Source organism: Macaca thibetana, chromosome 14 (assembly GCF_024542745.1).
Source record: "Macaca thibetana thibetana isolate TM-01 chromosome 14, ASM2454274v1, whole genome shotgun sequence".
NCBI classification, from domain to species: Eukaryota; Metazoa; Chordata; class Mammalia; order Primates; family Cercopithecidae; genus Macaca; species Macaca thibetana.
In genome coordinates, this window is record NC_065591.1 from 10177629 (window position 1) to 10203941 (window position 26313).

At 51.8% G+C, this 26313-nt stretch overlaps 3 protein-coding genes across 4 annotated transcripts in view; 1 reads left to right on the plus strand and 2 right to left on the minus strand.

Moving 5' to 3' along the window:
• The window catches only part of NUDT22 (nudix hydrolase 22), a 113460-nt gene that overhangs the window by 47006 nt on the left and 40141 nt on the right, over positions 1-26313 (minus strand). The gene's annotated exons all lie outside the window — the stretch shown is intronic.
• The window catches only part of STIP1 (stress induced phosphoprotein 1), a 293300-nt gene that overhangs the window by 20727 nt on the left and 246260 nt on the right, over positions 1-26313 (minus strand). Inside the window, exon 2 of the mRNA XM_050757192.1 lies at positions 362-471. Coding sequence (XP_050613149.1) covers positions 362-370 — 9 coding nt within the window. The 5' untranslated portion in view covers positions 371-471. The remainder of the gene's footprint in view (positions 1-361; positions 472-26313) is intronic.
• Positions 18828-26313, plus strand: part of MACROD1 (mono-ADP ribosylhydrolase 1) — a 170944-nt gene continuing 163458 nt past the window's right edge. For both annotated transcript variants that reach the window (XM_050757263.1, XM_050757262.1), the window contains exon 1: positions 18828-19796. In XM_050757263.1, the coding sequence (XP_050613220.1) occupies positions 19499-19796 (298 nt within the window). In that variant the 5' untranslated portion in view covers positions 18828-19498. The remainder of the gene's footprint in view (positions 19797-26313) is intronic.

Consider the following 26313-nt stretch of genomic DNA (forward strand, 5'->3'; position numbering starts at 1 on the left):
TCCACCCCGCCCTCTGCGGCCCGCACCCTCCCCAGCATAGCCTGCAGCAGCCCCTTCGGGACGCCTTCAGGGCCCGGTCGCGGCCCCTCTTCCCGCCGCCGGCCGGACTCACCCAAGCTGTGGCCTCCTCCCGGCCCTCTTCGCCCAACCAAGGGGCGATGGGCGCTCCCCGCGGCCGGCCTCTTCAGATCCCGCTCCCGCCCGCCGCCCGCGGCCCTCGCCTCCCCGCCGCCGCCCCGTCCGGCTCCAGCACCCAGCTCCGGTCGCCCAGATCTGGCACCCGCCCCGCCCCCTACCGCGGGCCTGGCCTCCGCCGGTCCCGGAGCGGTCTCGGGGCCTCAGCCCGCCCCTCCCCCTTCACCTGCTCCATAGCGCAGCGCGGCCCGGAACCCCGTTGAATCGAATCCGTCCGCTCCGCGATCCCAACCGCACGCGCCGCCTTCTGGAACCTACTAGAAGCTGCCGGGACCCCGGCTCCCGCCCCTTCCTCGCCTGCTCACTGGTCGAGTACTTCTAGGGGGCTCTCTATGCTGTTCTACTACTGGCTTGAGGTCCAGCCCATCATCTCCACTTCCCTCTCATTGGACAGCGGGGAGTGATTCCCTCAACCCTGCCTCCCCCGCACCTCAGGATTGGACGCCGCTCTATAAACCCACCCATCTCAGGCTGCACGAACGGAGGGAGGAGCGGACTTCTGCGACACAGATTGGTCTTTTGCTCTGCCAATCGTAGCCGCGCTGGCCGCGCCCATTGGTTCCGTTCGTTCTGGAAATTTCCACCTCTCCCATTGGGCTGCCGGACTCCAAGTCGGAACCGCCTTCAGAATGAGAGCGATTCCAATTGGGCGGAGGGTTGCCAACCCTTTGCGCTGATTGGTTTAAATCGCTGCCTTTCAAAAGGCCGGGTTTCGCCCCGCCCGTGGCATATGGCAGTCCCGGCCGTAGTCCGGTACTGTAGCCGTGTCTCCGGCGGCTGCGGTGCCTCTGGGTTACTTTCCATCTGGATCCCTAGTGCCGCGAGTTCCAGGCGGTCCCCGGGATCGCCAGCGGCACAGGGCCCCAGCCTTTCGCCCACGCATCCAGATGGAGGTCCTAGCCGGTCGCGCTGCGTGGTCCTCGACCGCCAGTTGCGCGCGTTGTTCAGCGCTGCGGCCTCGGCCTGGCCCTCCTGCATTCTGGCTGTTAGGTTCCAGAAATGCCACGTGACCGCGAGGGCGCTTGGGCTTGGGCTGGACAGGCAGGGGATCTCATCGCGGCGGGTGCGGCTGTTCTGCTGGGCGTCCTCAGTGGAACCGCACACCCTCTCTGAGTCGTTTGGTCCTGTAGGGCCGAGGGGAATTCGTGCGGTGTTTAGCACGCGGAAAGTACTTAGCGAAAGGGAGCTGTCCCCCAGCCCTCGTGAGTCCGATGTAAAGGAGTGAAAGAGACGAAGAGCTGAATCAGGTAGTTAACCGCCTATGAGCTGGCTAGCTGTGGCCTGGTAGAGCCTTAAATCCCAGCCCCAGAAGTTAGAGTCAGGGCAGGCACCCCAAAGCGTGGAAGAGATGCACCTGCGGAGTGAAAATGCTGCTATTGCTTCTAGAGTCAGCTGTGGTTCCTGGAACAAAGGAGCCGCATGACTCGGGTCTGGCAATGGTCTTGGGCTCTGCAGTGTCCTCATCCTTCCCCCTCTCTGGGTAATGCCATCTTCCCAGGGTTTAAAGTGTGTCCTCTCTGCCAATAGCTTGTCTCCACAGCCTCATCTTTAATCCCACCTGCCCCACCCATTTTGGACACTGCAGCCAAGTTGCCGCAGACCTGCAAACCTGGTAATCCCTCACTTGAAAGTGCTGAAGGCTTTAGGGTGGGGTTCAGGGCCTGTGTAATCCAACCGCCTGCTTTTTTTTTTTTTTTTTTTTTTTTTTTTTTTGAGACGGAGTTGAGTCTCACTGTCTCCAGGCTGAAGTGCAGTGGCGCCATCACAGCTCCCTGCAGCCTGGACCTCCTGAGCTCAAGCCATCCTCCCACCTCAGCCTCTCAAGTACCTGGGGTTACAGGCAGGCACCACTAGGCCTAGCTAATTTTTCTATTTTTTTGTATAGACGGATTTCTTCGTGTTGTCCAGGCTAGTCTTAAACTCCTGCTCTGTCTCTCAGGCTAGAGTGCAGTGGGGCGATCTCGGCTCCCTGCAACCTCTGCCTCCCTGGTTCAAGCAATTATCCTGCCTCAGTCTCCCAAGTAGCTAGGATTACATGTGTGCGCTACCACGCCCGGCTAATTTTTTAATTTTTAGTAGAGACGGGGTTTCCCCATGTTGACCAGGCTGGTCTCAGACTCCTGACCTCAAGTGATCCGCCCGCCTCGGCCTCCCAAAGTGCTGGGTTTACAGACCCAGCACTTCGCCCTGCGGTTTTGCATTTTCAATAGTGAGGCATGGTGAGAAAAGACTTAAAGAAAGCAAGGGAGTGAGATCCTTGGAAATGTGGGGGAGAACTTTGCAGGCCCATGGAACAGCCAGTGCAAAGGCCCTGGGATGGGAGCTGCCTCGGGGTAGCCAGGATGGCAGGAGGCACAGCTGCCGAGAGGAAGTAGGGGCCAGGTCCTGCAGGGTTAGAGGCCATTGCCACTCCCGAACACATTGGCAGGTTTTGAGCAGAGGAGTGTCATGATCTTAAGTTTTCTCAGGATCCCTCTGGCTGCTGTGTGGAGGAAGAGGGGAGAGTGAGAGCAGGGTTACCTCTTAGGAGGCTGTGGCAGTAATCCCAGGGAGCCAGGATGAGAGCAGAGGAGGGGACAGGAATAGGATTCTGGATGCATTTTGGAGGGAGCATGAAGGAAAGCGGGGTCAAGGGTTCCTCTGAGGCCTTGGCCTCCTCTCTTATTCATCTACATCCAATCTGTCAAGGACACCTTTCATTTCTTCTTGGCACTGTCTCCAGGCCACCACACGTGCCCACCTGACCAGCAGTGGCCTTTCCAAGCCTTCCATCTTCTCCCCAGCAGCTTCTCTCCGAGTGGCCAGGTCCCATTTCCCACACACCTTTTTTTTTTTTTTTTTTTTTTGAGACGGAGTCTCGCTCTGTCGCCCAGACTGGAGTGCAGTGGCGCGATCTCGGCTCACTGCAAGCTCCGCCTCCCGGGTTCACGCCATTCTCCTGCCTCAGCCTCCGGAGTAGCTGGGACTACAGGCGCCCGCCACCACGCCCGGCTGATTTCTTTTTGTATTTTTAGTAGAGACGGGGTTTCACCGTGTTAGCCAGGATGGTCTCGATCTCCTGACCTTGTGATCCGCCCGTCTCGGCCTCCCAAAGTGCTGGGATTACAGGCTTGAGCCACCGCGCCCGGCCATGATAATTCTCAAGAGTGAGTGCTACAGAGAACACAAAAGTCAAGGCACAGAGAGATGACCTGGGTGGCAGGGAAGGAAAGCACTCCCAGAGGTGTGTGGTTAGTGAAGGCCTGTCAGAGATGGATCGAGGAGAAGCTTAGGGGGCACAGGGGACCACACAGGCAACAGAGGATGCAAAGGTCCTGAGGCCAGGGCAAATTCAGAATTTTTTTTTTTTTTTTGAGAGGGAATCTCGCTCTGTCACCCAGGCTGGAGTGCAGCGGCGCGATCTCGGCTCACTGCAGGCTCTGCCTCCTGGGTCCAAGCAATTCTCTGCCTCAGCCTCCAGAGTAGCTGGGATTGCAGGCACCCACCACCATGCCCGGCTAATTTTTGTGTTTTTAGTAGAGATGGTTTCACCATCTTGGCCAGGCTGGTCTTGAACTGCTGGCCTCATTATCCACCTGCCTCAGCCTCCCAAAGTGCTGGGATTACAGGTGTGAGCCACCATGCCCGGCCCAGAATTCTCTTTATCTTTTTTGAGGGGGTGGGGGATGGAGTCTCACTCTGTAGTCCAGGCTGGAGTGCAGTAGCACGATCTTGGCTCACTGCAACCTCTGCCTCCCGGGTTCACGCGATTCTGCCTCAGCCTCCTTAGTAGCTGGGATTATAGGTGCCCACTACCACGCCCAGCTAATTTTTTTTTTTTTGTATTTTTAGTAGAGATGGTGTTTTACCATGTTGGCCAGGCTGGTCTCAAACTCATTACCTCTAGTGATCCACCTGCCCCCGCCTGCCAAAGTGCTGGGATTACACAGGTGTGAGCCACCACGCCTGGCCCTGGCCCAGAATTTTCAAGAAATCTAAGGAAGTCTTTTTTGTGCTCTAAGTGTCCTTGACTGTAAGGTGGGGAGGATGAAGTGCCCTTGACTTCCCAAGGTTACTATGCAGAGTGAACAATATAATCCTCCCGGGTTGGACTTGAGTCTTGTCAGACCTGAAGCTTATGACAATTTGAGAGCTCGCTTTGAGAGAAGAAACACACAAAAAATGAAGTGTGTGGCTTTAGAAGGAGCACGAATGGGGTCCGCGATGTTTAAGCTGCTTTAGTGTTACAGTAAAGCCACCTCTGAATACCCAGAAGTGTTAGCTCTTATAACTTCCACCAACTCAGTTTTCTCCAAGCCTCTTGGTAGACTCAGAGGAGGACAGGGAGGCAGCCACTCTGGCTGGCCAGGGCCCTCCTCCCAGGTCCCTGGAACACAGGAGGACCAACCACAGCCGCGTCTGGCCTGTGCATCACGTGACGTCCCAGAGTGATTCATGCTGCTATTTCAGTGCTGCTGCAGTCAAGGGTAGGGAGAGGCATGGCGAGGCTGTATCTGGAGTCAACCTGAAGGCCGTAGTTCCTGCAGCAATGGCATTGAAGGTAAAGTGAGGGTGACTGAGTCTCAGCAGAGCAAATTCCCAACTTTAAAGTTTTCTCAATATCAGAAAAACTAGGAGAGCTGGATCTCAGCATAGGTGGGGAGTAGGGATTAGGGAAGGGCTGCAGCTCAGAATTTGGGCTCTGTAGACCTGGAATTTTTGTTTGAAACTCCTAAGAACTCTCTTAATTTCCTACTTAACTGAGTGATCCTAACTTACAGCTCTTCTGCTAAGATAGAATTGGCATCCTCATTAGTGGGGAAAATAAAGTACTGTAGAGTTCTGTCCAATTCCGAGGACTTGTATAGAGCCAGGCACTGTGCCAGATGCTTCAAGGAATAAAATGATAATTATTATCTAATAATTATTAATCAGAGAACCCTGGAGCCGAGTCCTGGGCCTTGCTATCCACACCCCGCTCCCCTGGGAGATCCAGCCAGTCTTGTGGCTATAAATGCCATCTCAGATGACTCCCATAATTCTGTCCTCAGCACAGATCTCACCCCCCAGTCCCAGACTTATCTATCCAGCTGCCATCTTGACATCTTCGTCTGGATGGCTGACAGACTTCCCCGGGTGCTCAAATCATAACTCCGAATATCCCTCTCAACCCCGCCTGCCCTTGACTTCCTCTTGCCAGTGGCATCATTATTCTTCCAGTGGCTCAGGCTGAATACTGAGGAAGCATTCTTGACTCGTCTCTTTCACAGCCCACATCCAGTCCATCAGCTAATTCCATCAGTTGGATGCAGACTCCCGGGACCCCCTCAGGGTGTTGGGGGAAGGACTGTTGCTCCTTGTACTGGTAGATGGCCAGAGTCAGAGGTGACAGTGTGCTAAGATACCCTGCAAGGGCCCCCCCCCAGCCTGGGCACCCAGGCCATATATAGCCTCTGCAAGATGTGGGGTTGGGTTGGGGGATGGGAGGAGAGACTCCGTATTTCAGGGAGACTGCTGAAGTGAGGCCAACTCAACGGCAGCCACGGCACACGGTGGACCAGAGCCCTTCCCAAGGGTTAAGGACCATGTGAACTGGGAAGGGGATGAGTTCCTCACAGCTGAGTAGGATGGAGGCTTAGAGTCAGAACAAGGTGATCCCAAGGGAATGGTTTTCTTTTTTTTCTTTTCTTTTTTTTTGAGACAGAGTGTTGTTCTGTCACCCAGGCTGGAGTGAAGTGGCGTGATCTCAGCTCTCTGCAACCTCTGCCTCCCAGGTTCAAGTAATTTTTCTGCCTCAGTCTCCCAAGTAGCTGGGATTACAGGTGTGTGCCACCACACCTGGCTAATTTTTGCATTTTTAGTAGAGATGGGTTATTGTCATGTTGGTCAGGCTGGTCTCGAACTCCTGACCTCAGGTGATCCACTCGCCTCGGCCTCCCAAAGTGCTGAGATTACAGGCATGAGCCACCCGCGCCTGGCCGAGGCAATGGTTTTCAGCCAGGGTGTCCCCAGCTGTCATTCAGCAATGTCTGGAGACATTTTGGGTTGTCATAACTGAGTGTGTGTGTGTGTGTGTGTGTGTGTGTGTGTGCACATGCTGTAGTGGCCAGGGATGCTGCTAAATACCCTACAAGGCATAGAATAGCTATCACAATTATTTGGTTCCAAATGTCAATAGAGCTGAGGAAGAGAAATATTAATATAAACACAGCAGTTCTTGCACACCTGAGGTTGAGGTTCGAGGGTGAAACCTGCCTGCTAATGTGGCAGGCAGATTGCAATTGACCACAGCACATAATATGACACCCAATGGCAAGAGAAGGATGTCAGGGGTCACTGAGGGAGACGAAAGACGCTATATATTCGTTGACACCCCTCTCATTGCAAAGTGGGAGGTCTGTGTCCCCTCCCCTTGAATTCCATGGAGTTGGGACTACGCTGACTAGTAGAATACAATAGAAATAACATCTTGCAGTTTCCAAGCCTTGTAAAACTGGCGGCTTCCACTTCCTGTTTCTTGGGACACACTGTCTTGGAGCCTGTGCTGCCACCGAAGAAGTCTGAGTGCCCTGAGGCCACCATGGTATGGGGAAGCCTACGCTAGCCTTGTGGCAAGCCAACTGTTCTGCAGCACAGCATGGGCTCCAGGTAACATGAAGGAAGCTGTCTTGGGCCCTCTAGCCCAGCCCAGTCTCCAGCGAATCCCACTGAGTGACCCTAGTCGAGGCCACATGGAGCAGAAGAATCACCTAGCTGAGCCCTGACCCACAAAATCTTGAGATGGAATTAAATGGCTGTTGTTCCCAGCCAGAAAAGCAAGGTAGCTTAAGGTAGTTTGTTCTACAGCAGTAGATAACTAGAACAGTCACACCCAAGGGTTTTTTCCTGCACTTTCCCCCTCACCACGTATGGCAGAAATTCTCGGGAATTCTCATGAGCCAGTGTCATGCTAGTGCTTGTTCCATCTGCTCCTCCCCAGCCACCCCAGCCCGCTGATCCAAGCACTCTCTGAGATGACTCCTGTATGTTGACTTCTTCCCATGAGGAAGAAGTTTCCTTCATTACTATGTGCTGGATCCCAGCACAGAACCTGGGGCATTGTCAGTGCTTAGTGTTTGTCAAATGAGCCAATGGAACTGGTCACCCTCTGCTGCCCTGGGGGTCCCTCAGCCTCTCCCAAAAGGTCCCTTGGACCTTCCCTCTGGGCTTCCTCACTCCCTATTCTGCTTATTCTGAGCCAAATTGTTGTAGCCCCTCAGATACAAATGGCCCAACCCCACTGTCTCCTTTCCAGTACCTCTGTTGAGAAATACCAAGTTGCAGAGAGTGTGCCTGTGTGGGCGTGGGTGGGATGCGTGCCTCTTCTACACCGCCTATAGGAAGGTACGCTTAGCAATAGCTATTGAAAACACAAAAGTGATTCCGCTCTTAGGAATGTCTCCCGCAGGTGACCCCACCCTGGTGGCACAGGATGTCTCACGCAGCACCGTCTGGGACAGCAAAAGGACTGGAAACCACCTGAGTCCAACCATGGAGGACACTGGAAAACATGATGCTGCCTCCATAGGATGAGATATTGGCAAGTGTGAAGAAACAACATTTGGGTAGATATTGACATGGCAGTGACATATGGTAGAATGAAAAAAGTTAGCGGTTGTGATATTGTGAATATAATAAGTATGCATATTTGGGTTTCACTTCCAGTTCCTGGCACAGAGCTCCTGAAACACTTGTAATTTCCTGAGTGATGGTGGGAGAGGAGCATCTTTTGTTACTCATAATGAGCCCCTTTCAACCATAAATTTATGCTAATGAGGTGACTCTTGGTGCACGAGGGTGTAGCCAGGGGAAGGGGAACCCAGCAAGTGATTAGAGGGTTCAAACCCTGGGGAGGGGAGATGGGGCGGACATTGAGTTAATCACCAGTGGTCAAGAATTAAACAATTATACCTGTATAATGAAGCCGCCATAACACTCCTAAATGAAGCTGGGTATAGTAGCTCATGCCTGTAATCCCAGCACTTTAGGAGGCTGAGGTGGGTGGATCACCTGAGGTTAGGAGTTCAAGACCAGCCTGGCCAACACGGTGAAACCCCGTCTCTACTAAAAAGACAAAAATGAGCCAGGTGTGGTGGTGCACGCCTGTAGCCCCAGCTGCTCAGGAGGCTGAGACAGGAGAATCACTTGACCTGGGTGGGAGGCAGAGGTTGCAGTGAGCCAAGATTGCACCACAGCACTCCAGCCTGGGTGACAGAGCAAAACTCCATCTCAAAACAAAAACAAACAAAAACCTAAATTACAGGGTTCAGAGAAGAACACACGGAGATGCTGGGAGGGTGGCGTGATCAGAGAGGACTTGGAGACTCCGCATCCTGCCCTCCACACCTTGCCCTATGCATCTCTTCTATCTGGCTGTTCCTGAACTTGTATCCTTTATGATAAACCGAAAATAGTAAGTAAGGCTGGGTGCAGTGGCACATGCCTGTAGTCCCAGCTACTCAGGAGACTGAGGCTGGAGGATCGCTTGAGCCCAGGAGTTCGAGGCTACAGCGAGCACCATTGTACTCCAGACAGAGACACACTGTCTCAAAAAAAAAAAAAAAGTAAGTAAACTGTTTTCCTGAGTCCTGTGAGCTGTTTCTAGCAAATTATTGAACCTGATGAGGGGGTCGTGGAAACCCCAATTCATATGTCAGAAGTATGGGGGGCCCAGGACTTGCTCTTGGAGTTTGAATTGGGGGCAGTCTTGTGGGACTGGGCCCTTAACATGTGGGAGCTGATGCCAACTCCAGGTTGATAGTATCAGAATGGATTCAATTGTAGGATACCCAGATGGTGTTGGAGAGTTGGTCGATGTGGGAAAAAAAAACCACACATTTGGTGTCAAAAGTGTTGTGAGTAAAAAAAAAAAAAAAAAAGCATAGTAGTTGTGGAACAGTGTGTATGGCTGAATCCTATTTTTGTAAAAATAAAATTATGTGTGTGTTTCTTTACATATGATTATACATGCATGGAAAAAATCTATGATACGCAGCCAATGGCTAAAGGAATTACCTCTGTGGACTGGGAACAGGGAGGCGGTGTGCTGTGATAGTTTGCTGGGGCTGTCATAACAGAATGCCACAGATGGGGTGGCTTAAACAACACAAATGTATGTTCTTACAGTTCTGGAGGCTGCAAGCCCAGGTTCAAGGCATCAGCAGGTGTGGTTTCCTCTGAGGCCTCTCCCATCGCTTGCAGATGGCCGCCTTCTTCCTGCCTCCTCACGTGGTCCCTCCTCTGCACTCCAGCATCCTTGGTGTCTCTTTGTTTGTCTAACTTTCCCCCCCCCGCCCTTTTTTTTTTTTTTTTTTTTTTGAACGAGTCCGCTCAGACTGGAGTGCAGTGGCGTGATCTCAGCTCACTGCAACCTCCGCCTCCCGGATTCAAGTGATTCCCCTGCCTCAGCCTCCCAAGTAGCTGGGATTATAGGTGTGTGCCACCATGCCTGACTAATTTTTATATTTTTATTTTATTTTATTTTATATTTTTAATTTATTTTATTTTATTTTTTTTGAGATGGAGTCTCGCTCTGTCACCCAGGCTGGAATGCAGTGGCCTGATCTCAGCTCACTGCAAGCTCCGCCTCCCGGGTTTACGCCATTCTCCTGCCTCAGCCTCCCGAGTAGCTGGGACTACAGGCGCCTGCCACCTCGCCCGGCTAGTTTTTTGTATTTTTTAGTAGAGACGGGGTTTCACCGGGTTAGCCAGGATGGTCTCGATCTCCTGACCTCGTGATCTGCCCGTCTCAGCCTCCCAAAGTGCTGGGATTACAGGCTTGAGCCACCGCGCCCCGCCAATTTTTGTATTTTTAATAGAGATGGGGTTTCACCACATTGGCCAGGCTGGTCTCGAACTCCTGACCTCAAGTGGTCCATCTGCTTCAGCCTCCCAAAGTGCTGAGATTACAGGCATGAGCCGCTGCGCCCAGCCCCCAACTTTCCTCTTAAAAGGATATCAGGGCTGGGCGCGGTGGCTCACGCCTGTAATGCCAGCACTTTGGGAGGCCGAGGTGGGCGGATCCAGACCATCCTGGCTAACACAGTGAAACCCCGTCTCTACTAAAAATACAAAAATTAGCTGGGCGTGGTGGCGGGCGCCTGTAGTCCCAGCTACTCGGGAGGCTGAGGCAGGAGAACGGTGTGAACCCGGGAGGCGGAGCTTGCAGTGAGCTGAGATCCGGCCACTGCACTCCAGCCTGGGTAACAGAGCAAGACTCCGTCTCAACAAAAAAAAAAAAAAAAAAAAAAAAAAAAAAAAAGGATATCAGTCAGGCCAGTCGCGGTGGCTCAGACCTGTAATCCCAGCACTTTGGGAGATTGAGGCGGGTGGATCACTTGAGGTCAGGAGTTTGAGACCAGCCTGGCCAACATGGTGAAATCCAGTCTCTACTAAAAATACAAAAATTAGCTGGGCATGGTGGCAGGTGCCTGTAGTCCCAGTCACTCGGGAGGCCGAGGCAGGAGAATTGCTTGAATCTGGGAGGTGGAGGTTGCAGTGAGCTGAGATTATGCCACTGTACTCCAGTCTGGGCAACAAAGCGAGACTCTATCTCAAAAAAAAAAAAAAAAAAAAAAAAGGACACCAGTCAGACTGGAGTAGGGCTCATCCTAATGGCCTGATTTTAAGTTAATTACCTCTTTTTTTTTTTTTTTTTTTTTGAGACAGAGTCTCGCTCTGTCACCCAGGCTTGAGTGCAGTGGCACGATCTCAGCTCACTGCAACCTCTGTCTCCCAGGTTCAAGTGATTCTCCAGCCTCAGCCTCCCAAGTAGCTGGGTTATAGGCGCATGCCACCATGCCAAGCTAATTTTTGTATTGTTTAGTAGAGACGGGGTTTCTTCATGTTGGTCAGGCTGGCCTCAAACTCCTGACCTCAGGTGATACACCTGCCTCGGTCCCCCAAAGTGCTGGGATTGTAGGTGTGAGCCACCACACCCAGCCTTAATTACCCCTTTAAAGGCCCTGTATGCAAATACAGTCACATTCTGAGCTACTGGGGGTTAGGGCTTCAACATAAGAATTCAGGCAGACACCATTCAGCCCATAACAAGGGCTTTCACTTTTTTTCTTTTGGTAGAAATGGGTCTCGCTATGTTGCCCAGGCTAGTCTTGAACTCCTGGGTTCAAGTGATTCTCCAGCCTCAGCCCCAGATTAGCTGGGGCTACAGGTGCACCAGCACGCCCAGCTAATATTTTTACTTTTATTTTTTTTAGACAGAGTTTAACTCTTTTTGCCCAGGCTAGAGTGCGTGATCTCGGCTCACCACAACCTCTGCCTTCTGGGTTCAAGCGATTCTCCTGCCTCAGCCTCCCAAGTAGCTGGGATTACAGGCGTGAGCCACTGCGCCCGGCCAATTTTGTATTTTTAGTAGAGACGGGGTTTCTCCATGTTGGTCAGGCTGGTCTTGATCTCCCGACCTCAGATGATCCGCTTGCCTCAGCTCCCCAAAGTGCTGGGATTACAGGCGTGAGCCACTGCGCCCGGCCAATTTTTTTATTTTTTGTGGAGTCAGGGTCCTACTATGTTTTCTAGGCTGGTCTCGAACTTCCAGGCTTAATGAATCCTCCTGCCCTGGCCTCCCAAAGTACTGTGATTCCAAGCCTCAGCCACAGCACCCTGCTGGCTTTTACTTTTTACTTTATTTCTATGTTGTTAAAATTTATTACAATAACCATTACTTTTAAAGGATTTTGTGCACTTCAATACAAATGTCCCTAAAGCATCTACCTCCTTGCTGGGCCTTCTCTGAAGTCAGAGTAGGGGCAGGTGAAGCCCTCCCTCTGCCGGCTCCAAGGATGAAACCCCCTGGCCCACTAAGGCCGTTCCCCTGGGGAGGGTGGCGTGGGATAAGAACATTCAGTTCAGTTATCTGTTTGGCCCTCTCGAGATCACTGAGGCCTTTCCCAGACAGCTGACATGGTCTTCAGACCATTCTGCCAAACATCAGGTAGAGGCTGGGCATGGTGGCTCTCCCTTGTAATCCCAACACTTTGGGAGGGCGATGTGGGTGGATCACCTGAGGTCAGGAGTTGAGAACAGCCTGGCCAATGTTGCGAAACCTCACCTCTACAAAACTACAAAAGTTAGCCAGGCGTGGTGGTGGGCGCCTGTAATCCCAGCTACTCAGGAGGCTAAGGCAGGAGAATTGCTTGAACATGGGAGGTGGAGGTTGCAGTGGACCAGGATCGCACCACTGCACTCCAGCCTGGCCAACAGAGTGAGACTCCATCTCAAAAAAAAAAAAAAAAAGGTGGAGGGGCATCTTCTGTTTTCCAGGCTCCTGGTTTATAGCTACAAGCTCTGGACATTTAATACCTTGTAATCCATCCTTCCCTTATATACCTCTCAACATAATGACTATACAATATGGCCAATGAAACGGATAGTAAAATGAAACATAGGCAAGTAATAAAGTGAAATATGAAGAGAGTAGTACAACCTGGATGAGGGTGGAATGCAAAATTGTCATCAGACAGAGAAGACGACAGGAGGACCTGAGAGCTGGAGGGATGGACGCTTATCTACCCAAATGAGGCAATAGAAAATAGGAAGATGGCAGGGTAAAAATGGGGGAGAGCTGCCACTTGAAAGACTCTCAGGAAACAGTGATGCATCAGACTTTATCATTAAGTCCCAGAGGAGAGGAGTGGACTGGGGATCCCTTTAGATATGGTAGAATTCTCCTGGGTCCTGCTCTGGTCTTAAATCTCAGACCAGTAGCAGGAAAACCCTAACTGTACTGTGGTCCTGCATGTCACTGCAATGTCAGCCCTGCTGTGATAGTGTACCTGCTCCTCTGGATGGCTTTGCCACCTTTGAAAGGTGAGACCATGTGGAGCAGAGCCAAGGGGCCTCAGCTGACAGCCAGCACCAACCATCAGTTATGTGAGTGAGACCACCTTGGACCCCCAACCCCAGATGGGTTGTCAGATGACTACAGCTGCAGGTAAAGGAGTGACCCAGTGACACCAGCAGATGAACCGGCCAGCTTGGCCCAAACTGCTGACTTAGAACTGCTGTTATTTTAAGCCAGTAAATTTTCAGTGACTCATTACAAAGCAGTAGATAACCGTGACAGTCTAAGAGGATTTAAGTTCAGAAACAGTATTGAATATTTAAGATAACTGATTTGCCACATTTATAAGTTTATTAGCATATAAGAGTTGCTTGGCTGGGCACAGTGACTCATACCTGTAACCCTAACACCTTGGAAGGCTGAAGCAGGAAGAATGCTTGAGCCCAGGAGTTTGAGACCAGCCTGGGCAACACAGTGAGACCCCATCTCTAAAAAAAAAAAAAGAAAAATTAACTGGGTGTGGTGACACACACCTATAGTCCTAGCTGCTCAGGAGGCTGAGGGTGGAGGATCGCTTGAGCCCAGGAGGTCAAAGCTGCGGTGAGCCGTGATTGCTCCAGACCCTGTAGATGCTGTCCCTGAAAAAAGGAAAAACAAAAAGAGGTGCTTAAATGAGAAGAAAAAAAAAAACAACAACAACCTTGTAAGTCTCTTCTGTTGGGAATTTGAGGTGTTTGAGAGGATCAGCTACTTTAACTCTGTAAAATATAGTTTAAAATCTATTAGAGGATTTAATTACCTAAGTTTGTAATTGGCATTCATTTTTAGAAGAATTTAATCTGTTGAACTTATGAGTTAATTAAATATTCATCAAAGTGAACATAATTGTTCTTTTATAAAAATAATTAGTAGGCTTATACATAGAAAACTAGATTTATGAATTGCTCTTGGATGTTTAAGAAAAACTAGTTTTTAAAATTTATATGTTTAATAAATACAGTATTAATTTAAACACAAGCAGCAGTAGGTAGCTTTTCTTTGCACAAAACCCCCTCTCCAACATTAAAAATCCTCAACTGACAATGCCCTATGCCACAGCCCCAGTGGAAGATTCAGCATTCCACAGACTTCCACACCTCTGCTTCTATGGGTCCCTCTGCCTGGAACGCCCCCAACACATACACACCTTCCATACCTGGCAAAACTTTACTTTTTCCAAAAGATCCAGCTCAAATTCTATGAAGATATCCTCCCTCACCAATGTTCAGAATCCTGCTGCCTGCCCACGACCACTTGTGCATGTGACCCAAGCCTCCAGTAGACCACGGAGAGGTGTTAGCCGGGACCTTCACTATCACAGAGCTGAATCCCAGGAAAAAGAAACAGTAGGCCGGGCGCGGTGGCTCAAGCCTGTAATCCCAGCACTTTGGGAGGCCGAGACGGGCGGATCACGAGGTCAGCAGATCGAGACCATCCTGGCTAACCGGGTGAAACCCTGTCTCTACTAAAAAATACAAAAAACTAGCCGGGCGAGGTGGCAGGCGCCTGTAGTCCCAGCTACTCGGGAGGCTGAGGCAGGAGAATGGCGTAAACCCGGGAGGCGGAGCTTGCAGTGAGCTGAGATCCAGCCACTGCACTCCAGCCTGGGCCACAGAGCGAGACTCCGTCTCAAAAAAAAAAAAAAAAAAGAAACAGTAGCACTGGTACACAGTGGGTGTCCAGGGTGCTTCAGTAGCCTGGCAGTATAGGACACGGGTTTTGGAGATGTCTGAGCAGGTGAATAACATGATATAAATGTTTTTTTAAAATACATGTTTGTTGGCTGGGCACGGTGGCTCACGCCTGTAATCCCAGCACTTTGGGAGGCCGAGGTGGGTGAATCATCTGAGGTCAGGAGCTCGAGACCAGTGTGACCAATATAGTAAAACCTTCTCTACTAAAAATATAAAAATTAGCGGGGCATGGTGGCACATGCCTGTAATCCCAGATACTTGGGAGGCTGCTCCTTGAACCTGGGGGAAAGAGGTTGCAGTGAGCCGAGATCATGCCACTGCACTCCAGCCTGGGTGACAGAGCCAGACTCCCTCTCTAAATAAATAAATAAATAAGTACATGTTATTTATTTATTTATATTTAGAGACAAGGTCTCACTATGTTGCCCAGGCTGACCTCCAGCTCCTGGCCTCGAGTGATCTTCTTGTTTCAGTTTCCCAAGTAATTGGGACTGCAGGTGTGACCCACTACACCTGCCTTATTTTTTTTTTTTTGAGAGGGAGTCTCACTCTGTCACCCAGGCTGGAGTGCAGTGGCACAATCTCAGCTCACTGCAACCTCTGCCTCTCAGGTTCAAGCAATTCTCCTGCCTCAGCCTCCTGAGTAGCTGGGACTACAGATGCGTGCTATCATGTCCAACTAATTTTTTTTGTTTTGTTTTGTATTTTTAGTAGAGACAGGGTTTGGCTTTGTTGGCCAGGCTGGTCTCGAACTCCTGACTTCAGTTGTTCTACCCGCCTCAGCCTCCTAAAGTGCTGGGATTACAGGCGTGAGCCACTGCACCCGGCCTGAGCACCAAGACTTTCTTATGACTGGGGCCCCTGCCTCTACCTCATCATCCTCTCTAGACATTGCCAGGAAGGTTGCACAGGGCAGAATAATGGCTCTCTAAAGATTCCATATCCTAAATCCTAGAGCCTGTAAATATGTTACATTTCATGGCAAAGGGGAATGAAGGTTGCAAATCAGCTAAGTAGAGAAATTGACACCGATTGTCTAGGTGGGCTCCATGTAATCACAAGGGTCCCTGAAGATGGAAGAGAAAGGCAGAAGGAGAGTATCAGAGGGAAATGCCACTACAGAAGAATGCTCAGATGCAACCGTGCTGGCTTTGAACATGGAGGAAGAGGTCTCAAGTCAAGGAATGTGAGTAGTCTCTGGGAATCAGAAAAGGCAATGATACAGGCTCTCTGCTAGGGCTTCCAGAAAGGAACATGGCCCCATGTTCCCCTTGATTTTAGCCCAGTGATACCCACATCATACTTCTGTCCTGAAGAACTTTAAGATACTACATGTGTGTCGTTGAAGCCAGTGAATTTGCCATAATGGTACAGCAGCAATGGAGAAGTAATATACTGCAACACCCACACGCCACATTTCACCAATCAGTGACATCTGCATAACCACTTTCCAGACCACAGATGGGAACCAAACAGACCTGGACCCAAGTCGGGGCTGGGATCCTGACTGTTCTGACCTTGGGCCAGTCATCTCTCTGCCTGGAGGTGGTGAGAGCTGAGGATATAATGGGCTAATGGAGGTAGTGGGAATGGACGTAGAGGGCTTAGCTCAGTATAGCTGGGACTTCGTGCATGTAGGTATCGGCTGTCCTGGTTGCAGTCAGCAAGGTCCTTCTTTTACTCTGAGTTACTGGAGGGGCCACAACTGGTGAGGTAACCTGGAGCCTGACTCCTATATCCTTGTGGTAAAAAGAAAGAGAGATCGGCCGGGCGCGGTGGCTCAAGCCTGTAATCCCAGCACTTTGGGAGGCCGAGACGGGCGGATCACGAGGTCAGGAGATCGAGACCATCCTGGCTAACACGGTGAAACCCCGTCTCTATTAAGAAATACAAAAAACTAGCCGGGCGAGGTGGCGGGCGCCTGTAGTCCCATTGGGAGGCTGAGGCCGGAGAATGGCGTGAACCCGAGAGGCGGAGCTTGCAGTGAGCTGAGATCCGGCCACTGCACTACAGCCTGGGCGACAGAGCGAGACTCCGTCTCCAAAAAAAAAAAAAAAAAAAAAAAAAAAAAGAGAGATCAGCCTGTTACTGTGTCTATATAGAAAGAAGTAGACATAAGAGACTCCATATTGTTCTGTATTTGAGATGCTGTTAATCTGTGACCCTACCCCCAATCTTGTCCTTGCAAGAGACATGTGCTGCGGTGACTCAAGGTTTAATGGATTTTGGGCTGTGCAGGATGTGTCTTTGTTAAACAAGTGCCTGAAGGCAGCTTGCTGGTTAAAAGTCATCACCATTCTCTTAATTTCAACTACCCAGGGACACGTACATGGCCAAAGGTCGCAGGGACCTCTGCCTAGGAAAGCTAGGTATTTTCCAAGGTTTCTCTCCATGTGATAGGCTGAAACAATGCTGCTAAAAGGTTTATGGAGATGTTTGCATATGCATCTCAAGGCACAGCATTTTCCTTTAAACTTATTCATGTCACAGAGATTTTTGTTCATATGTCTTACTGCCGATTTCCTCCCTACAATGATCCTATTGTCCTGCCACTCCCTTATCTTTAAGATGGTAAAGATAATTATCAATAAATACTAAGGGAACTCAGAGACCGGTGCCGATGTGGGTCCTCTGTAAGCTGAGCGCAGGTCCCCTGGGCCCACTTTTTCTTTCTCTATACTTTGTCTCTGTGTCTCATTTCTTTTCTCAAGTCTCTCGTTCCATCTAACGAGAAACACCCACAGGTGTGGAGGGGCAGGCCACCCCTTCACATCCTGAACCATGTCTTGCTAATGTTTTCAGGAGAGGGTGCAGGCCTTGCTGGTGGTCCTGGAATGCTGGGGGCTGTGGGCTCTTCCTTCCTGGCCTCTGGCCTCCCCTTTGCCCTCACTCCCAGGACTGATGACTGCCTACCCAGGTGCTGGCAAGTCTATGCTTATCCTGTCTTGGGCGGATTTAATGTCTGAAGTCCAAGGCTGAGCCCATGTTACCATCCCAGTGGTTCCATCTGCATCCATGGCAGGTCAGGGATCCTCCTACGGCCATCCAGGGTTATTGCCACACTCAGAGCCAGAGGCCTGGAGCACAGGAGCAGGTTTGCAACCAGCCAGACTCTCTTATTCCTAGCTGACAGCTCAAGAAGCTTGAGTCTCAAGAGGCTAGGGTACCCCAGGGTAGCAACACTAGTACTAGAACCTTCTCCGAAACCCTGGCTCGTTCCTCCCTGGTATTAAAATATATCATTATTATTACTTTTGAGATAGGGTCTCACTGTGTTGTCCAGGCTGTAGTGCAGTGGTGCCATCATAGCTCTCTGCAGCCTTGAACCCTTGGGCTCAAGTGTTTGCCTGCCACAGCCTCCAGAGTAGCTGGGACTAGAGGTGAGTGTCTACAACCATACCAGGGTAATTTTTTTGTGTGGGGGCGGGTAGAGATGAGGGGGGGTCTCACTGTATTGCCCAGGCTGGTCTTGAACTCCTGGCCTCTGATAATCCTCTTGCCTCAGCCTCCCAAAGTGCTGGGATTACAGGTGTGAGGCACCTATTCATTATTCATTATTAGATTCATTATATTATAATAGCCCAGGCTGTATCCATTATATTTATCATAAAGTAATATTAATAGTACATAAAAATATATAAAAGTACTTAAAAATCCATCCTCGTGTTTTTTTTTTTGAGACAGAGTCTCATTCTGTCACCCAGGCTGGAGTGCAATGGTGCCATCTTGGCTTACCACAACCTCCACCTTCCGAGTTCAGGTGATTCTCCTGCCTTAGCCTCCCGAGTAGCTGGAATTATAGGCATGCACCACCACGCCTGGATAATTTTTGTATTTTTAGTAGAGATGGCGTTTCGCCATGTTGGCCAGGCTGTCCTTGAACTCCTGACCTCGTGATCCACCCGCCTCAGCCTCCCCAAAGTGCTGGGATTACAGGCATAAGCCACCGCGCCCAGCCGGTTTTTGTAAAAAGAAAACATCACCCCAATCCTTCCACCCTTGAACGCCACTTGAAGCCCAAGTTTCCTGCCTCCAAATTCCACTATTTCCACCCAGCTGTCCTAGATTCTGCTCCAGCTGAGCCTGGGCCCCGGGGCTGTTAGGAGGCAGAGCCTCTGGGGAGAAGTCCCCAAACCGGATTTACCCGTTAGTCGCAACTGTCCCTAGGAGGGCGGGCTGGGGTGTGGAGGCGGTGCCCTGCTGACTCTTGGGGAGATAAGCCCGGGTCGCCCAGGCTGCAAAACGCTCGGCACCGCGGAAGCCGCGCGAGGCTCTCCCAGCTCGGTACGCAGCGGCCGGAGCGCCTGCTTCCCTGCGGAGCAGAGCGGCAGAGGGGCCCGGGGCTGCGTGGAAGGTCCGGGGGCTTCAGCCCGTGCGGGCAGTCGGTGCGGGGAAAGCCGAGGCGCAGCCAACTAGAAAGCTAGAGGCGGCCGAGGCCACGCGGAGTGGAAGCACCTGGAGGCCACTGGAGAAGTGGGAGGGGCTCCGGCGTGGCTCCACCCGCGACACTGGGAGCCCGGGCGGGCGCGCACGTGTGTATACGGGTGCGTGGGCCCATCCGGCGGCCCGGACTACAAGTTCCAGGGTGCCCAGCGGCGCTCCCGGGTTTTCTGGCTGCGCCGCCCGCTGCCTCCGAGCAGGTCGCCGCTGGCTGGCAGTCGCCACCCGGTACCAGAGTAAATAAGGGAGAGACACTCCCGAGCGCCGTAAATAGAGTCCAAGTGGGCGGAGAGCCGTCCCGCGCCGCCCGCTCATGTCTCTTCAGAGCCGACTGTCCGGCCGCCTGGTACAGCTGCGCGCGGCGGGGCAGCTGCTGGTCCCCCCGCGCCCCCGGCCCGGCCACTTGGCGGGTGCCACGCGTACCCGCAGCAGCACGTGCTGTCCCCCAGCGTTCCTGGGCGTGTTCGGCCGCAGCGCCCGGACCTCGGCGGGAGTTGGGGCGTGGGGGGCGGCGGCGGTGGGGCGGACAGCCGGGGTGCGCACTTGGGCCCCCCTGGCCATGGCGGCGAAGGTGGACCTGAGCACCTCCACCGACTGGAAGGAGGCGAAATGTAAGTGTAAGCACGAGGGGGCGCGAGGGAGAGGGCGGCCTCACGTGGGGCTTCCCGGCTGGGCAGCCCCCATCAAGCGAGCAGCCCCTTCCACCCGAGAGACCCGGGGAAGTTGAGGCCTCATCTACCCTGGAACGGACCCCTCCTCCCCGTTCACAGCCACCCCCGCCCCCTGTGTGTTCCCAGCCCCACAGAACAATTCACTCCAGACCAGGTCCAAGTGTCCATGCAGGGGGCAGCGTGAGGAAGGCGACCTTCCTTACCCCACTGGAATGGGTCACAGGGCACCCCAGGGATTGTGCAGGACCTACCACCTTCCTCCCCTGTGCAGGAGGAAAACTGAGGCCGAGTGCTGCAGCTGGTTTCCCCAAGGTCACTCAGGGAGCTGGTGGCAAAGTGGAGGTTATGATCGCGGACTCTCCAAACTTTGCACAGTGTGGTTCTCAAGTGCTCGGGAATGAGCTGAGGGAACAGCTCCGGGGCTGGCGTCCCACCTGGTGGGGCATGTAACCCCACAGAGTGACCTCCCTGGGCTGGCCTGTCCTGCCTCCACCCCACCCCAAGCCCGCACTCTGATGCCTTTCTGGGCACGTGGTATGGTGCCCTTTTCCCCTTCTCGCTGGCCTCTGGCCACTTGTTAGCAGTTTGCTCATGCCAGGAACAGAGGTTAGAGGAGCAGGTCAGGGCAGGGGTGGGGTCTTGTGCTTGTGACAACTGATGACACCCCCCAAGAATCACACCACTTCCTCTTGCTCCTGGAGTGGGCATGAGTCCGGGGGCCTGGGAAGGGAGAGAACCCAAGCTGCTGCTACTGAGCCCCAAATAGCTCTGCTGGGCACCCAGCTGTCCCTGCCTTTCAGGGTCTGCCTCCTGGGATCCTGTGATTCTTCCCAGCTGGATCCCCTTTCAAAAGTGCAGGGAAGTGGCTCATCGGCTGGGCCTCTATCCTGGAGTAGGTATGGCCTCTGGGCTGGGCGGGCAGGATGGAGAGTCCTGCCGTGTTAGGAATGAAGAGAAGATGGCTTTCTCAGGACCAGAAGTGGAAATCAAAATGATTTACTCCTGACATGAATTGCGTGGCCTGGGCCAGGATCTAAAAGTGATGGCAGAAAGCACCGACTTTAGTCTGTGAGCCGATGGAGAACTTGTCAGGCACTTGGCCCTTGCCCCAGAACAGCAGGAGGAGTTGGGGGCTGGCAGAGACCCCTGGAGGGGGAGCCACTGTCCCCACAGAGACCCTGCTCCCCTGAGCACTCTCTCAGAGAAGAACAACTCAGGAGGTTGGCAAAGAGCTAGGGAGACAAGGCGCCCAGGCACCTGTTTGAGGGCTGCCGCTCTTTCCAGGATCCAGCCCCCACAACCCTACTCCTTGGTGCCAGGAAAGCAGCCAGACCTCGTAATCGGGTCGGGGTTCCTGGGCTGCTGTGCTGTTGCTGGGGTCTCCCTCTTTGCTTCGAGCTGGGATTTCCAATCATGAAGCAAACTTTTATTGAACGCCCTCTAGGTGGCCAGGCTGGGGACTCAGACATGTGTCAGATAGGCAAGGGCCCTGCCCTCATGGAGCTTGTAATCTGGTGTGAAGATTACAAAGCATCTATTGTAAAGAATGTGTTCTAGCAGCTGAGACAAGGCCTGATAACCTCAGTGCTGTGAAGACACCATAGCAGATGGGGCTGCCTGAGCTGGGGAGATGAGAGGAGGCATCTCAGGGGTGGCGGCCTGAGAAGAGGCATCCAGCTGGGGAATGATATTCCAGACCCGTTACTGAGTGACAGTGGGCCAGGCCCAAGGAGTGGGGCTGGTCTGGGGCTCTGCCTGCTACTGAAGCCACAGTTAGAGGGATGCTTTTGGGGGTGAGACGTGGAGATCCCCCAATAGTTATCTATTGCTGTATAACAAAATAACCCGAACCTTAGTGGCTTAAAACAGCAAACCTGCATTCTCTCCGTCTCTGAGGGTCAGGAAACGGAGAGACGCTTAGCTGGGTCGTTCTAGCTCAGGGTCTCCCTCCCCTGAAGCCGGGTGGGACTTGGTTAGGGTCGGAGGATTCACTTTGGGGCCCCTCCACGGGGCTGCTTGAGTGTCTTACGGGATAGATGTCCTAAGCCTTTTCCCCCAGAGCATGTGCTCCACGAGAGGGATCGTGAGGAGACCCTGATGGAGCCACAGTGCTTTCTTTGTGACCTCGTCTTCAAAGTCTCTCCCGCTTTATTCTAGGGGTTCGAATCGAGTCAGGGAGTCTGGCCATACTCTGGGAGAGGGGAATTAGGGTCTACCTCTTGAAAGAAAGAATCTTAAATAATTTGCAGGTGTGTTTTTATTTTCTTAAAAAAAATTTTTTTTGAGACAGAGTTTCGCTCTTTTTGCCCAGGCTGGAGTACAGTGGTGTGATGTCACTGCAACCTCCACCTCCGGGGTTCAAGTGAGTCTCCTGCCTCAGCCTCCTGAGTAGCTGGGATTACAGGCACCCGCCAGCATACCTAGCTAATTTCTGTTGTTGTTGTTGTTGTTTGTTTGTTTGTTTTGAAATGAAGACTCGTTCTGTTGCCCAGGTTGGAGTGCAGTGGTGTGATCTCAGCTCGCTGCAACCTCCACCTCCGGGGTTCAAGTGATTCTGCTGCCTCAGCCTCCCCAGTAGCTGGGATTACAGGCGTGTGCCATCATGCCTGGCTAATTTTTTTGTATTTTTAGTAGAGATGGGATTTCACTGTGTTAGCCAGGATGGTCTCAATCTGTGGACCTCATGATCTGCTCGCCTCGCCTCTCAAAGTGCTGGGGTTACAGGCGTGAGCCATTGCACCTGGCCAATTTTCTTAAATTTCTTTTTAAATTTTTTTTTTGAGATGAAGTCTCCCTCTGTCGCCCAGGCTGGAGTGCAGTGGTGCGATCTCGGCTCACTGCAAGCTCCGCCTCCTGGGTTCACACCGTTCTCCTGCCTCAGCCTCCCGAGTAGCTGGGACTACAGGTGCCCACCACCACACCCAGCTAATTTTTTGTATTTTTTAGTAGAGATGGGGTTTCACCGTGTTAGCCAGGATGGTCTCGATCTCCTGACCTTGTGATCCGCCTGCCTTGGCATCCGCCTGCCTCGGCCTCCCAAAGTGTTGGGATTACAGGCGTGAGCCACCGTGCCTGGCCAAAATTTTTTTAATTCATTTAATTTTTTTTTTGAGACAGGGTCTCACTCTGTTGCTCAGGCTGAAGTGCAAACCATTGCTCTTCAAACCATTGTAATCATGGCTCACTGCACTCTTAAACTCCTGGGCTCAGTGATCCTCCTGCCTCAGCCACCTGAGTAGTTGGAACTATAGGCGCACATCACCATGTGCAACTAACTTTTTTTTCTTTTGAGACAAGGTCTGTTGCCCAGGCTGGAGTGCAGTTGTGAGATCTCAGCTCACTGCATCCTCAACCTCCTGGGCTCAAGCGATCCTCCCACCTCAGTCTCCCGAGTAGCTGGAACTACAGGCATATGCCACCACGCCTGGCTAATTTTTTGTATTTTTTTGTAGAGACAGAGTTTTGACATGTTGCCCAGGCTGGTCTCAAACTCCTAAGCTCAAGCAGTCTACCCACCTCAGACTCCCAAAGTGCTGAGATTACAGGTGTGAGCCACCGGCAGCTAATGTTTTAAAAACTTTATTGTAGAGACTGGGTCTCACCATGTTGCCCAGGCTGGTCTCGAACTCCTGGCCTCAAGTGATCCGCCCACCTCAGCCTCCCAAAATGCTGGGATTACAGGTGTGAGCCACTGTGCCTGGACAAGTGTATTTTTTAAGCCATCACATTATAGGAGATCTGGGGGGCTGCCTCAGCTGGACTCTGCCTCTGATTAGGGTCTGAGCCGTGGCCCTTGAAGACCCCTACACTTTTCGTGGTTACATTCTAATCACACTTTCAGCCAAGTTACATTTGACAGCCAAGTGCCACAAGTGTGGAGATCTTCAGTGCACAGCATATGCAACTGTGCAGCCACTACATGGGTCAAAAGGTAGAGCATTGCCATCACCCCAGAAGTCGCCTCTTTTCACTTGGTACCGTCTGGAGCTAATTACTCTTGTGATATCTGTTCATTTTGTCTCTTCTTGAAGTCCGGCCCCTTTCACTCAATATCCGGCTAGTTCGTCCATGTTATCGGATGTGGCAATGGTTCGCTCTTTTTTATTGCTGTATAGTGTTCCAGCATATGAAGGTACCACAGCTTGTTTCCCACTGTTTTGTTGTTTTGTTTGGTTTCGTTTTTTTGAGATGTAGTCATGCTCTGTCGCCCAGGCTGGAGTGTAGTGGCGTGATCCCAGCTCACTGCAACCCCTCCGCTTCCTGGATTCAAGCGATTCTTCTGCCATGTTGCCCAGGTTGGTCTCAAAATCCTGACCTCAGGTGATCTACCTGCCTCGGCCTCCCAAAGTGCTGAGATTACAACCATGAGCCACCATACCCGGCCCCCACTCTTTTGTTGATAGACATTTGGATTTCTTGTGAATAAAGCTGCGCTATACTTTTTTCTTTTTGAGACAAGATCTCATTCTGTTGCCCAGGCTGAAGTGCAGTGGTGCAATCACAGCTCACTGCAGCTTCCAACTCCTGGGCTCAAACCATCCTCCCACCTCAGCCTCCTGAGTAGCTGGGACTATAGGCGTGTTCTACCACGCCTGGCTAATGTTTTTAAAAACGTTTTGCAGAGACAGGGTCTCATTGTTATCCCAGGCTGGTCTTGAACTCCTGGGCTCAAGTGATCCTCCCACCTCTGCCTGCAAATGTGCTAAGCGCTGAGATTACAGACGTGTGCCGCTGTGCCTAGCTTCCTGAATATTCTCTCCATGTCTTTGATGGACATGTGCTCTCATTTCAGGGCTGTAGCTAGATAGGCCTCCAAATACTTGTCTGCCTGAGAGGATCCTCTCTCAAAGCCTGACACACAGTAACCAAACTCACAAGAGACTGACGTATAGGTCAGAAGGCATAATGTGCAGTTCGTGGTGGGGAAATATAATGGCAGTGTGTCTGAAAACTCAGGTGTGCCTGGGCAGAACCTCCTGTCCCTATGGGAAAGCCTCATGGAAGCCAAATTGTAATCTTAGGATTGCTCAGAGCATGCATTCTCATCCAGGGCTGGTTGAGTGATTTTGGAAGCCTTGCCCTGGGCAAGGTAGGGAAGCTTCCCTGCTTGAGAAGGGTCAGTCCCCCCACAAGGATCCCCTTTCCCGGGCGTTTGCTCGGTATTTCCATCTATATGCAGTGCTGAGTGCCTGCTCTGGACCCATGTAAGGATGCCCAACCTACGGCCCAGCTTGTCCTCCAAGCTGATGACCAAATTCAGCTTCCCCCAGACACTCCTTTTCTTTACCTCGAAGCTGATGCTTATTTCCATGGGCCCATTCTCCCTCCAGGTATGTACATACCTTCAGGCTGGATCTTCCTGGCTGGGAGACTTTCAGTCTTTTGGGGAGACTTCAGCAGTGTCTGATTTTACTAGCCAGGGGTTACTTTTTCTAATTTATTTATATTTATATTTATTTTTTTTTTGAGACCGAGTTTCGCTCTTGTTGCCCAGGCTGGAGTACAGTGGCGCGATCTCAGCTCACCGCAACCTCTACCTCCCAGCTTCAGGCGATTCTCTTGCCTCAGCCTCCCAAGTAGCTGGGATTACAGGCATGCGCCACCATGCCTGGCTAATTTTGTATTTTTGGTAGAGACGGGGTTTCTCCATGTTGGTCAGGTTGGTCTTGAACTCCTGATCTCAGGTGAACCTCGCCCGTCTCGGCCTCCCAAAGTGCTGGGATTACAGGAGTGAGCCACTATTCCTGGCCTGTTTATTTATTTATTTGAGATGGTCTCACTTTGTTGCCCAGGCTGTAGTGCAGTGATAGTATCTTGGCTCACTGCAGCCTCTGCCACCCAGACTCCAGCAATCCTCCCACCTCAGCCTCCCAAGTAGCTGGGATTACAGGTATGTGCCACCACACCCAGCTAATTCTTGTATTATTTTTTTTTTCTGAGACGGGAGTCTCACTCTGTCACCTAGGCTGGAGTACAGTGGTGCCATCTCGGCTCACTGCAACCTCCACCTCCCGTGTTCAAGCGATTCTCCTGCCTCAGCCTTCTGAGTAGCTGGGATTATAGGCCTGTGCCACCACACTGGCTAATTTTTGTATTTTTAGTAGAGAAGGGTTTCACCATGTTGGTCAGGCTGGTCTCAAACTCCTGACCTCTTGATCCGCCTGCCTCAGCCTCCCAAAGTGCTGGGATTACAGGCATGAGCCACCGCAGCCGGCCTAATTTTTCTATTTTTTGTAGAGACGGGGTTTTGCCATGTTGGCGAGGCTGGTCTTGAACTCATGAACTCAAGCAATCCACCCACCTCAGCCTCCCAAAGTGCTGGGATTACAGGCGTGAGTCACTGCACCCGCCCTGCTTTCTCTAATTTGATACCCTCAGTTTTGAGGCACTTCGTTATCCCCTCGGGAGTGCCTTTTCATCAGAAGATCGTGGAAACACCCTCCCTGTAAAGGCAGTT